Source organism: Pygocentrus nattereri, chromosome 28 (genome assembly GCF_015220715.1).
Source record: "Pygocentrus nattereri isolate fPygNat1 chromosome 28, fPygNat1.pri, whole genome shotgun sequence".
Lineage (NCBI taxonomy): Eukaryota > Metazoa > Chordata > Actinopteri > Characiformes > Serrasalmidae > Pygocentrus > Pygocentrus nattereri.
The window spans coordinates 19,283,102-19,296,621 of NC_051238.1; the positions used below are offsets into that span (position 1 = coordinate 19,283,102).

Here is a 13,520-nt window from a genome sequence, read left to right on the forward strand (position 1 = left end):
TAGTCTTAGGACTGATTTATTTCACAGAGTTAGGAAAATAAAATCATTTCATTAGCATATTAGTATTGACACACTCATGGTTCCACCAGAAAGAGATGACAAAGTCATTAGCCTATGATACGAATGGCACCAGCAATGGATGGTACATGACACTTCAAGAAGGCACCAATAAACGTTACCTGCACCAACACAAACACACAGAGACAAACACAGACAGACACACTCACACAAACACACGTGTTAGTTCTCTTTGATGGTCATCGACTTAAACTCAACATGAATTGGAAACCACATTTTCCTTTTGACGTATTTCTGAGTGACGCATGGTCACAGGAACAGGGAACTGGGTCTCTGAGTGCTTTGCTTGATTTGGTGATATGTAGGAATCAGGGGATTGGGAAGTGAAACACGTTACTACTGATTAATATTATTTTTCCCTGGCTGCTGCTGCATGATGAAGTAATCAAAACTCAGAAGACATTTTTGAGGCACTCGATTTTGAGGGAAAAATCACAGGGAAACATTAATTTTCATGCTCAAATGAAATTATATGATGAGTCGTGCTCAATGTGACCAGGGATCAGAGCGCCAGGTCCAATAATTAATTATCTGAACCACAAAAATGTGTTTGTGATCAAAGCGATGCCCATAAAAATATCACTGCATTTTCTGCAACTTCATTTGCTATTTCCTGATTAAATGTTTAATAATAAATATTACTAATAAGTTAGCAAGCATCATGTAGTCACAAATTGAATAAAGCAAGGCCAATTGAAGATAATTAACATACTCATTAATTAATAAATGTATTCTTTCATAATAAACACCCAATCATTTTTTTTTCTCTGTGGTGTTTAGGTAGATACAACCAAGTGAGGTCTCCAAGTGGTTGGGTCTTTAAAAGGCGGACAGAAGGCCTTACATTTTAGCTTTATTACCCACATTATTAGGACGTGGTAGTATAATAAACCAACAGCTGTGTCTCAAAGCCAAGAGTGCATTTCTCATCTGTTACAACACTGAATGCTGTTCCATAGTTTGTAATGTAATGTACATTTTCCTTGAATTTCTTCCAGGTTCCAATGGCCAATACGGAGATCAGGAGGGACAGACACAACAAAATGAACACAGAACTTCAAACAGACCAGAAATAAACAAAACTCTTCAAACAGTATATCCAACAAACAAACAAAGACCAGCACTAGACAAAGGAAAACACAGGGCTTAAATACAAGAGGGCTAACAAGGGTTCACCAGACACAGGTGGAAAACAGGTGGGAACAATCAGGGGCGGAGTCAGAAAACAAGGGGGCCGGACTAGGAAGGAACCCAAAGAAAGAAGCACATGGATTATTATAAATCCCACAAGGGGGCTAGATTGAAATTAGCGTGATCATAAAAGTGGATTTTATTTTTCTCATTTCTTGATCGGGTTTTGACATTTATGGCAGAAACCGAAGGCCGAGCTGGAACAGTCACAGTTCAGTGGGTTTTACAAATATTTCCACTGAGGAAGATCTGGCAGATTATGGCTAGAATTTTTTCAGTGTATTTGCCCTCAATTTTGTCTGTACAATGCAGTACTTTTGAGCATCTGAGCTAGCTGTTGCCTTTAATGGTTTTCTTGTGCGTTATGTGAGAAACATATATGCACCGGCCATTTTATTAGGCACACCTAGGCAACTGAACCTAATAAAGTGGCCGGTGAGTGTATACCCTCACGTTACATCACAGCGTCACATAACAACAAGACCTGACTTTTCATCATAAACCTAATATCATCTTTTCACATTTACATTTAACAACAAGGAAATTCAACACTGCTCTCTGTCTCAGGAATAAAACATACACACAGCTCTAGCGTTCTCTGTACATTCAGCTCCAAGGTGTTTTTTTTCTTAAGTATCTACAGTTTGCAGAATATTGCACAGAGGCAGAGTTAACAAAGAGACAGCAGGATTCAGACCAACATAAAACAGACTGAGGTGACTCATAAAAGAAGTTAGAACTATTCATTCATTCAAAATCAAGTGGAATGTATGGTTAAAGGCACACGTGCAACATAAGTGAAAAATAAATACAAAATATATTAAAAATGTATTAACCAAACCAACCATTTGGGTTGCAAATGTAAAAGTAAAACACCCACAATTAAATAAATCACAGTGATGGAAAAATGCTGATATACTAAAGCATACGTTACTCTTCCTTCACAGTGAATACTATGAGTTGCAGTTCACTTTAGTTTGAAAAATGCAACTCAAGTTGTATTCATGCGAATGTAGTGGCATTTAGAAATGATAAAAAAGCTAAATTCCCACTACTGGTAAACAGCAACATTGTTATCAATGTAAAATAGCAAAGGCCTCAGAAGTTAATACATTTTGTTAAAAAGTGCCACTGCTTCTGCTGTCTAATGCTCATTAATAATAAACTCGCCCTTCTTTTATGTAATGATCTGTAGGCTAAAAGTCTCTGTTAAAATAAAATCGCTCTACTTTTAATCCTAAATTCCTGGTCCCATATTTTATAATAAAACATTTAAAAAAACAATACATTAGCATACTTTGCCATTACCCCCCCTTCCTCTGTGCATTTGGGGTGTGTGTGTGTGTGTGAGTGTGTTAGAGAGAGAGAGATGTGCATGGATGGTAATTTAATTAGGAATGAATCGTCCTCTGTGATGAAACTACTACTGAACTACCCAGCAGGTTGGCACATTACAGTCAAAGGAATACTCCAGTGTTTTCAATCTAACCAATATCTGCTGTGTCTGCAGCACCCGGTCAATTACCACAGAGCTGTCTGACACACTGCTTGGTATTTAGAAATGAAATCTGTAGACTTAAACACTTAATAATTAATAATTATTAAAGCTAATGGGCAGTTAAATATTCATTAGCTTCTATCAGAAGTTTGTTTTGATTGGGGTTGAGCATTTCAGTCAAACTTGACATTTGACAACAACAAACAAACAAAGAAACATATAGGACTACTACTCAGGCCACCTGAGATAGTGCCACTCAGCATCTTACAACATTAAACCCAGGCCACAAATATCCCCAATCTGGTTCCTTTAAACAAACAAATGCTATTGGTCTGAACTCACGTTACTAGTCACATCGTATCGTGCCTTGCACCTTTCAATTCAATGCAATTAATGCAGAGTTAATTAACTGATTCCAAATGTGATTAATTCACTAAATGAAAGGTTTTATTTTAATACAAATATTCAAATAAAGCTGAGCTGTTGTTTGCTGGACTCTTCTGTAAAGCTTCCTCTGTGCTATAGTAGCACTCTGTACTGGGGACTATAGAGTTCAGACATCCCTTTGTTCTGCAATATGAGAATGTGTAACGTTACGGAGAAATTTTCAGTATTTGAAAGTTTGGATTTGAGTTCTGCTCCTTTTCCTCACAATTACAACAGTCGCTAACAGTCGCTTCATCCTGCCCATTGGATTGTATCGTAAGTGTGAGTCAATAGTTTTCTATTCATTTTTAAGCACAGACAGAGCTGCTCTTTCAAAATGACTGTTCATGGAAATCTAGCATACAGTACTGAAACAGCAGATAGAGATTAGGCTGAACAATGCTGGAGTTTTCCTTTAAAACAGAGACATTGCCACAACATTATCTGAGTAAATGAGTATTGCTACGCTATTGATGTACCGCTGTTAAAAACACTTGTGTGCAAAGTTCGAGAGAGGAGCTACAGTAGGAGTTGCACACCTATAAACACTCCACCTTTTGGCACAGTGATCGCGTCTCAGGTTTTCCACCTTAATCTCTCTCCTCTCTCTGGATATCTTCTCTCTTCTCTTTCGGTTCTCTCACTCTGTCTTCCAGACTTTGTTGAGAACCTTCACCACCTCTTCATAGATGATAAAAACGATGGCTACGTCCAAGCATACGCGGCCCAGCCGAGGAATTGTACCCTTGTAGAACCTAAATACAAACAGAGACACTTACATTTAGGTCACTTTTTAGTAAAGTGGCAATAGATGCTTTTGAGTAGCAGCGCATCCACTACAACCGCTTACAATTTCACCAGTTTAGTTAGTATGTTCGTTAACTGAGGCTTGGAGTGAGCACAAGAATGGTTTCGCAATGTATAATTTATACACGTTCTGTTTTTCTTTTATTCTCTCTTCTCCTTCTGACTGTAATCTCTCTTTACCGGGCAGGGAAAAACCACATAAGAGAAGAAAAACCCTTTGATCCTCCTTTAGTCGTTAATAAAACGTTTTATAGCACCACACAAAACACTCTGTAGAAACATTTAAGAGCCGAGAACAGAGAATAGTCTAATCAGAGACACAAGCCCAAAATTGTCATACACCATTGGAGGGCAGCGTTTCAAAAGAAAAAACATTAAAGCCGCACGCCGACCTAAAACTAGCTTATAAGATTTTATTTGCTGCATTATTTGTTTTGGGGCACAACATTGCAATTCTCAGCCTCATCGGTTAGACAGCACTCACAATTCCGCATAGTTCTCTCACTACAATATCGAGCATGCACTGTGTAAATACACTCACCAGCCACTTTATTAGGCTAGTAAAAGGTTCGACCCCTTTTGCCTTCAGAACTGCCTTAATTCTTCGTGGCACACTTTCAACAAGGTGTTGGAAACGTTCCTCAGAGATTTTGGTTGGTTATTTGAGTTCCTGTTGTCGTTCTATCATCTGGAACCAGTCTGCCCATTCTCCTCTGACCTCTCACATCAACAAGGCATTTTCGTCCACACAACTGACCGCTCACTGGATATTTCCTCTTTTTTGGACCGTTCTCTGTAAACCCTAGAAATGGTTGAGCGTGAAAATCCCAGTAGATCAGCAGTTTCTGAAATACTCAGACCAGCCCGTCTGGCACCAACAACCACGCCACGTTCAAAGCCACTTAAATCCCCTTTCTTCCCCTTTCTGATGCTCGGTCTGCACTTCAGCAAGTTGTCTTGACCACCTCTACATGCCTAAATGCATTGAGTTGTGGCCATGTGATTGGCTGATTAGCTCTTTGTGTTAACAAGCAATTGTACCTAATAAAGTGGCAGGTGAGTGTACATCATAGAACTATTGTGAATCCCCTCACGGTGATGAATAAATGCACTGATTTAGAGACTAATAAAGAGACCAAGTGCCCCTTTAAGAGAAGAGAAGTCAACACCCACCCACCCACCCAGAAACTTACGCAGTTGGTCCCTCATGTTTCATGATCTGCACAGCACAGTCTAAGGTGTTTTTATACTTATGAGCCTCCAAACCCTGCAAAAAAATACACACACCATGGTTAAAATTTAGGAATATCTTACACACAACAACAATACTCACTCACTCAGCTCTACAACACTCACCTGCATTCTGGTCTTGATCACATCTAGAGGCGTGTTTCCAAACACGCTAGCAGCACCAGCTACAGCACCAAACACACCCGTCACTACAGGGTTCATAGGCCTGTTAGGGTCGTCACCTAGATCACCCAGAGAAAAGGTAGATATAAGAACAGTAATATTGGAACAATTCCTACTTTGAAGGTCATGTGACCTGCTTTAGCAACCACATGCCAACAGAGGGCAGCATTCCAAATGAAATGATAACTTCCACCGGTACGTCTCACACAACACAGCATTAACCCGAGATCCTGACAGTGACAGTTTATTCTCTCTTTATCCTATAAAACTGCAATACATCCAGTTGCATTCACTCACAAGTCAGTTTTTAAAAACATCAAATAACACCTTACCAGGTTTTAATGACAAATGCTACCAGTGTTTCACACATTTGCACTATATAAATACACCCACCTTTGTACCAGTTCTTCAGTGAAGTCATGACAAAAAATCGGATGGCCTGATTGGAGCCCTGCTTAAGCACCGTCGCTGTGAGACCCTGGTATGTTCCCATAATCCCTGAAAGTGGGGAAAAAGAATGCAGCCAAAAGTGAGAGAGCGAGCCAGCTACCAGAGAGCAGAGACTCTTGACCCCTGTTGAACTAGTCTTATAGATCTTATTCAATAAAGGGGCATGTTTAAAAGTGTCTTATCTGTGTGCACTTTCAGCATAAGCTTTCATCTTTGTGGCCAAAAGTATGTGGACACCTGACCTCTATGAGCTTGCTGGGCATCCCATTTCGAAACCATGGGTATTACAATGGATTTGCACCTACACCTTTGTGGCTATAATAGCCTCTTTTGGGAAGCCTTTCCACAAGATTTTGGAATGTCTGGGAATTTGTGCCCATTCAGTCAAAAGAGCATTTTTAGGACTGGCATTAATGCTGGAGGAGAAGACCTGGTTCACAGTTGATGTTCCAGTTCATCCCAAAGGTGTTCAGTGGGGTTGAGGTCAGGGCTCTGTACAGGCCAGCTGAAGTTCCTCCACACTAAACTCATCAAATGTCTTCAGCACCTACCATATAATTGTCTACACTGGCTTTGTATTCTGAAGCATAAACATTTCCTTTCACTGCAACTGATGGTGCCCTAAAAAATAAATCCAGACGACTATCCCCACTTCCCCAAACTTGGGGTTGTTGGCATTACGCATTCTGGTAGGTAACATTCTCCTGGCAACCACCAAAACCAGATTTGTCCCTCACACTGTCAGATCACTCCAGAGAACACGGTTCCACTGCTCCAAAATCAAGGCCGGCTGGCTTTATACTGCTCCAGCTGATGCTTGGCATTGTGCATAGTGATTATAGGTTTGTGTGCAGCTGCTTTGCCATGGAAACCCATTTCATGAAGCTCCCAATGCACAGTTCTTGCGCTGATGTTGCTTCCAGAGGCAGGTTAGAATTCTGTCATGGGTAATTTAACAGAGCATAGACAATTTTCAGGTGCTTTTGCCCCATTTTGAGAGTTTGCATGGTCTACCACTTTGTGGCTGACTTGTTGTTGCTCCTAGATGCTTCGAAATAGCAGATCTAGAAGAGCAGAACTTTTATGAGCTGTCTGGTAAAAGTGGCATCCAATGGTAATGCCACATTTAAAGTCACTGAGCTTTCCAGCACGACTTATTCTGCATTTGATTACAAAGGCAGCATGAGCTTGATTTCATACACCTGTTAGGAACTGCTAAAACATCTGAGCTCCATAATTAGAACAGATGTCCACAAATTTTTGGCCATTTAGTGTATTACTGAACAATATAACAGTGGACAGCTCTACACTACCTCTACTGACCAGCAGGGAGCACTGCCGTTATAAAATCATAAGAACACAGCCTTCAGTACCTTGAGTTCTAACAATCTCTCGAACTCCGTGAAAGAAGCCCCGGTATTTGGGGTTGGCTGAGGTCTGGTCATGGATGAACTTAACCTGGTAAACAAGAATAGGGAAAGCTGTAGATCAGACATCACAACTGGAATAAATAGATAACAATCCTTTTTAATTACAGAAGTGTGTCTAGGTTTGGATCTAGTCACCATGAGTTGCACAATGACGTCTGGGAAGGATTCAGCTGAGTCAGTCATGACGCTATGGAAAAAAAACATGGACTACTGCTCTGCTTTGCTATGTGTCATCAGTTATTAGGAGAAAACAACCAGACCTGTTTCTATTTGTCAAAGAAAACAGTCATCTGAAAATCAAGGCTAGGTGACCTGTAATCAATCAGTTCCTGCTGATGTTCCTGTTTTGGCTACTTTATATTACAGAAAGGTATTTAGGAAAATATCTGTATGCAGCAGTTTACAACAATTTAAACAACAAAATTCTATCATATTGGGAAATAAAAACACAATGTGGCCTGTGCAAAAAAGTTTACATTATATTATATTATATTATATTATATTATATATGTTTTATGCTTTTCCAATATGTAAACCAGCAAATAAATAGAAAATCTGCGCTGAAATTTGCAGAAAAAAATTACGTCATATTTAAATACAGCACTGTGCGAAAGTCTTAGGCACCCAAGACACATTTTTAAAATCTATTTATTTGTGTAGTTTGTGTTTATTTGCTGAGAAAAGTGTTAATATTTGAATAAACAACATATATAGAATATGAATTAATTATATATATATATATATATATATATATATATATATATATATATATATATATATATATATATATATATATATATATATATTGTGATAAACTCACTGCTGAGGTAAACTGTTTAAAAATTTGCTTAGATGCCTAAAACCTTCGCACAGTACTGTACACTGTACATAAATATATATATATATATATATATATATATATATATATATATTCAAATAAACCAGGTGTGTTCAAGCTTTTGCATACGACTGCATGTAAATCGTTCAGCTGACAGGATAAAGAAATCCTTGTACGACTGTTAAATGTTGCTGATAGAGATTTCAAAAATCATTTACCTTGATTGTTTCCATAGGACAGACAACCAGCACTGCCTCCATGACCCCGGCTCCCAGGCCACAGATTAAACCATGTGTGCTGTCCAGCCGCCCAGCTTCATCACGCATCTGATTACTCAAAATCTCAAACACACCAAACCTATAAAGAGAGAGAGACAAAGAGAGAGAAGAGTTAAAAATTATAAACGCAGAATCATCCATTAATTAGAAATACCTAAGTAGAAGCTTTAGGCCAAAAAAGGTAGCCAGGGGCCCACCAAGCATTCGCGCTGTGGGGCTGATAACTTGATGAGAGCAGGTTTACAGAAGAAGGGGAAAAAAACAGTAATTTTGGACCATTTCTTTATTAAAAGGCTAAAAAGGAAGGATGTTTCTTCATGATTATTAGTTGCATCGTTTTTTTCTAATACTTGGTAACGCATCCCCTTAAATTCCCACAGAACAATATTAACATTTTATGAAGTAAAATTTTTTGAATACTAAAATTGAGTGTTATATTAAACATCCAAGTTTGAATGAAAATGACAGAAATAACCCTAATAATACACGCTTTAAAAACACACTGATCAGACATATCTGAGCATTGTCTGGGCGTGGTCCCAATGTTCTGGGCGTGGTCCCAATGTTCAGCACTACCAAGGATATATGAGTAAAATGGGCTCTACAGGTGGTGTTATAAAACACACTGTCACTAAAAACATTAGCCAGCTTTTACAGAGCACCAGCTTAAAGAAGGTAAAGGTTCTCATGCTCACCACGGGTTGCCCATCCATGATTGCTGGCATGGCCCGTTGACTGAACAAACGGACAAATGGATGTTATTGCTAGTTATGTTTCTATGACTTGAACAGACTGAAAGTGACCACTGGGTAACAGTTAAAGCTGCGCAGGCAGGAGGAGCAACATCAGCCTGATTGGTGAGGATATTAATTAAGTTTGCACTGCTCAATTATTCAGTGTACATACTTTGTACACTGTATATGAACACTGTTTAGCAATGGACAAGATTAAAGAAACCCAGAATTAGGTTCAGTGGTGCCTTAATAACATCACCAGTCCAGTCAAGTAAGATTCCACCAGGCTCTTGAGTTTTACAGACCATTCTATTCCACTCTATCACAAACTGGTTACACAATTCAGCTTTATATATATATATAAAAAATATATAATATATTTATAATTCCATCCATCCATCCATCCATTATCTTCCGCTTGTCCGGGGTTCGGGTCGCGGGGGCAGCATCCTAAGCAATGAAGCCCAGACCTCCCTTTCCCCAGCCACTTCCACCAGCTCTCCAAGGGGGATTCCGAGGCTCTCCCAGGCCAGCTGGGCGATATAGTCGCGCCAGCGTGTCCTGGGTCTTCCCCGGGGTCTCCTCCCAGGTGGACTCGCCTGTGACACCTCCCGAGGGAGGCGTCCAGGAGGCATCCTAACCAGATGCCCGAACCACCTCAGCTGGCTCCTCTCGACGTGAAGAAGCAGCGGCTCTACTCCGAGTCCCTCCCGGATGACTGAACTTCTCACCCTATCTCTAAGGGAGAGTCCAGACACCCTGCGGAGGAAACTCATTTCGGCCGCTTGTATTCGCGATCTTATTCTTTCGGTCATTACCCAAAGCTCATGACCATAGGTGAGGGTGGGAACGTAGATCGACCGGTAAATCGAGAGCCTTGCCTTATGGCTCAGCTCTTTCTTTACCACAACAGACCGGTAAAGAGCCCGCATCACTGCTGACCCAGCACCAATCCGCCTGTCAATCTCCCGCTCCCTTGTACCATCACTTGTGAACAAGACCCCGAGATACTTGAACTCCTCCACTAGAGGCAAGAGCCTATCCCCGACCCAGAGAGGGCTCTCCACCCGTTTCCGCCTGAGAACCATGGTCTCGGATTTAGAGGTACTGATTCTCATCCCAGCCGCTTCACACTCGGCTGCAAACCGATCCAGCGAAAGCTGAAGTTCGCGGCCTGATGTCCCCAATAGGACCACATCATCTGCAAACAGCAGTGATGTGACCCTGAGGTCACCAAACTGGACACCCTCCATCCCTTGGCTGCGCCTAGAAATTCTATCCATAAAAATTATGAATAGAATCGGTGACAAAGGGCAGCCCTGACGGAGTCCAACTCTCACTGGGAACGAGTCTGACTTACTGCCGGCTATGCGAACCAAACTCCAGCTTTGTTTGTACAGGGCCTGAATGGCTCGTAGCAAAGAGCCATGTACCCCGTACTCCCGAAGCACCTCCCACAGAATACCCCGGGGAACACAGTCGAATGCCTTCTCCAGATCCACAAAGCACATGTGGACTGGTTGGGCAAACTCCCATGAACCCTCCAGAATCCTGGAGAGGGTGAAGAGTTGGTCCAGTGTTCCACGACCAGGGCGGAACCCGCACTGTTCCTCCTGGATCCGAGGTTCGACTATAAGCCGGACTCTCTTCTCCAGTACCCCTGCATAGACCTTGCCAGGGAGGCTGAGGAGTGTGATTCCCCTGTAGTTGGAACACACCCTCCGGTCCCCTTTTTTAAAAAGAGGCACCACCACCCCAGTCTGCCAATCCAGTGGCACCGCCCCCGATGTCCACGCAATGTTGAAAAGGCGTGTCAGCCAAGACAGCCCCACAACATCCAGAGCCTTGAGGAACTCAGGGCGGATCTCATCCACCCCTGGAGCCTTGCCACCAAGGAGCTTCTTAACTACCTTAGCGACTTCGGCCTCAGTAATGGACAAGCCTATTCCCATGTCCCCAGACTCAGCCTCCTCACTGGCGAACGTGTCGGTGGGATTGAGAAGGTCCTCAAAGTACTCCTTCCACCGCCCAATGACGTCTTCAGTCGAAGTCAGCAGCACACCATCTCCACTATATACAGTGCTAGTGGCACACTGCTTTCCCCTTCTGAGTCGCCTGACGGTTTGCCAGAATCTTTTCGGAGCCGACTTAAAGTCACTTTCCAAGGCCTCACCAAACTCCTCCCATACACGGGTTTTTGCCTTGGCAACAACTGAAGCCGCAGATCGCTTGGCCTGTCGATACCTGCCAGCTGCCTCTGGTGTCCCACAGGCCAACCATGCCCGGTAGGACTCCTTCTTCAGCTTGACGGCATCTCTCACCTGGGGTGTCCACCACTGGGTTCGAGGATTACCGCCCCGACAGGCACCAACTACCTTACGGCCACAGCTACAGTCAGCCGCTTCAGCAATGGAGGAACGGAACATGGCCCATTCTGAGTCAATGTCCCCCACCTCCCCCGATATCTGGTCAAAGTTCTGACGGAGGTGTGAGTTGAAGATCAATCTGACAGGTTCTTCTGCCAGACGTTCCCAGCAAACCCTCACTATGCGTTTGGGCTTGCCTGGTCTGACCGGCATCTTCCCCCACCACCTGATCCAACTCACCACCAGGTGGTGATCAGTTGACAGCTCAGCTCCTCTCTTTACCCGAGTGTCCAAATACCATGGCCGCAAGTCCGATGACACGACTACAAAGTCAATCATTGAACTGCGGCCTAGGGTGTCCTGGTGCCATGTGCACTTATGGACATCCTTGTGTTCAAACATGGTGTTCGTGATGGACAAACTGTGGTTTGCGCAGAAGTCCAAAAACTGAACACCATTCGGGTTCAGATCAGAGAGGCCATTCCTCCCAATCACACCCCTCCAGGTCTCACTGTCATTGCCCACGTGAGCGTTGAAGTCCCCCAGTAGGACAATAGAGTCTCCAGGAGGAGCACTTTCAAGCACCCTTCCCAAGGACTCTAAGAAGGCTGGGTACTCTGAACTGCTGTTCGGTGCATAAGCACAGACAACAGTCAGGACCCGTTCCCCAACCCGAAGGCGTAGGGAAGCTACCCTCTCGTCCACCGGAGAAAACCCCAACATACAGGCACCGAGTCGAGGGGCTATGAGAAAGCCCACACCTGCCCGCCGCCTCTCACCATGGGCAACTCCAGAAAAGAATAAAGTCCAGCCCCTCTCAAGGAGATTGGACCCAGAGCCCAAGCTGTGTGTTGAGGTGAGCCCGACTATATCTAGCCGGTATCTCTCAACCTCGCGCACCAACTCAGGCTCCTTCCCCGCCAGTGAGGTAATGTTCCAAGTTCCAAAAGCCAGTTTCAGCAACCGAGGATCAGAACGCCAAGGCCCACGCCTTCGGACACTGCCCGATCCACAACGCACCGAACCCCTACTACTGCCCCTCCCATTGGTGGTGGGTCGATGGGAGGGGGGACTCATGTAACTCCTTCGGGCTGGGCCCGGCCGGGCACCATGAGTAAATGCCCGGCCACCAGACGCTCGCTGGCGAGCCCCTCCCCCAGGCCTGGCTCCAGGGTGGGGCCCCGGTAACCCTGTTCCGGGCAGGGTACACAAGTCCTGTTTTGTGTCTTCATAGGGGTTATTATGGATCACACTTTGTCTGACCTGTCACCTAGGACCAGTTTGCCATGGGAGACCCTACCAGGAGCTTTTGCTCCAGACAACATAGCTCCTAAGATCATTCAAGCACGCAAACCCCTCCACCACGATAAGGTGGTGATCCAAGGAGAGGATATTTATAATTATAATATATAATTATATATATATATATATATATATATATATATATATATATATATATATATATATATATATATATATATTTTTTTTTTTTTTTTTTTTTTTAATATTTTTTATATACATCCTCTGGAACTGCCGTCTCAAACCAGGGTTTATACTAGCATCTTAATTACCTGCCATATATATACATTACCCTACCTGCATGTGTGTATATGAGTGTGTGTGTGTGTGTGTGTGTGTGTGTGTGTATGAGTGAGTGTATATGACTCTGTGTGTGTGTGTGTGTGTCTGAGTGAGTGTATGAGTGTGTGTGTCTGAGTGTGTATGACTGTGTGTGTGTCTGAGTGAGTGTATATGAGTGAGTGTGTGTGTGTATGTGTGCCTGAGTGAGTGTGTATGACTCTATGTGTGTGTGTGTCCAGGGTGTATCCTGCCTTCCGCCCGATGACCGCTGGGCAGCTTAGAAAATGTGTGTGTTTGTGTATTTTATATTTATCTTATTTTATTCCCTACATGTGAATGTCTGTCTGATTCTGTGCACTGTGAGCTCCTGTAACCCAAACCAAATGCCATGTATGCGCAGCAGACCTAAAATAAGATAAAGTAAAATAAC

General features: G+C 42.9%; 1 protein-coding gene across 1 annotated transcript in view; it reads right to left on the reverse strand.

Annotated features, from left to right (window-relative positions):
- si:dkey-178e17.1 (tricarboxylate transport protein B, mitochondrial) overlaps window positions 1–13,520 on the reverse strand; it is a 38,984-nt gene continuing 25,464 nt past the window's right edge. Inside the window, exons 4-9 of the mRNA XM_017684532.2 lie at window positions 8,350–8,488; window positions 7,237–7,321; window positions 5,807–5,911; window positions 5,357–5,472; window positions 5,194–5,267; window positions 1–3,948 (exon numbers count right to left, since the gene is read on the reverse strand). Of these exons, the coding sequence (XP_017540021.2) occupies window positions 3,834–3,948; window positions 5,194–5,267; window positions 5,357–5,472; window positions 5,807–5,911; window positions 7,237–7,321; window positions 8,350–8,488 (634 nt within the window). The 3' untranslated portion in view covers window positions 1–3,833. The remainder of the gene's footprint in view (window positions 3,949–5,193; window positions 5,268–5,356; window positions 5,473–5,806; window positions 5,912–7,236; window positions 7,322–8,349; window positions 8,489–13,520) is intronic.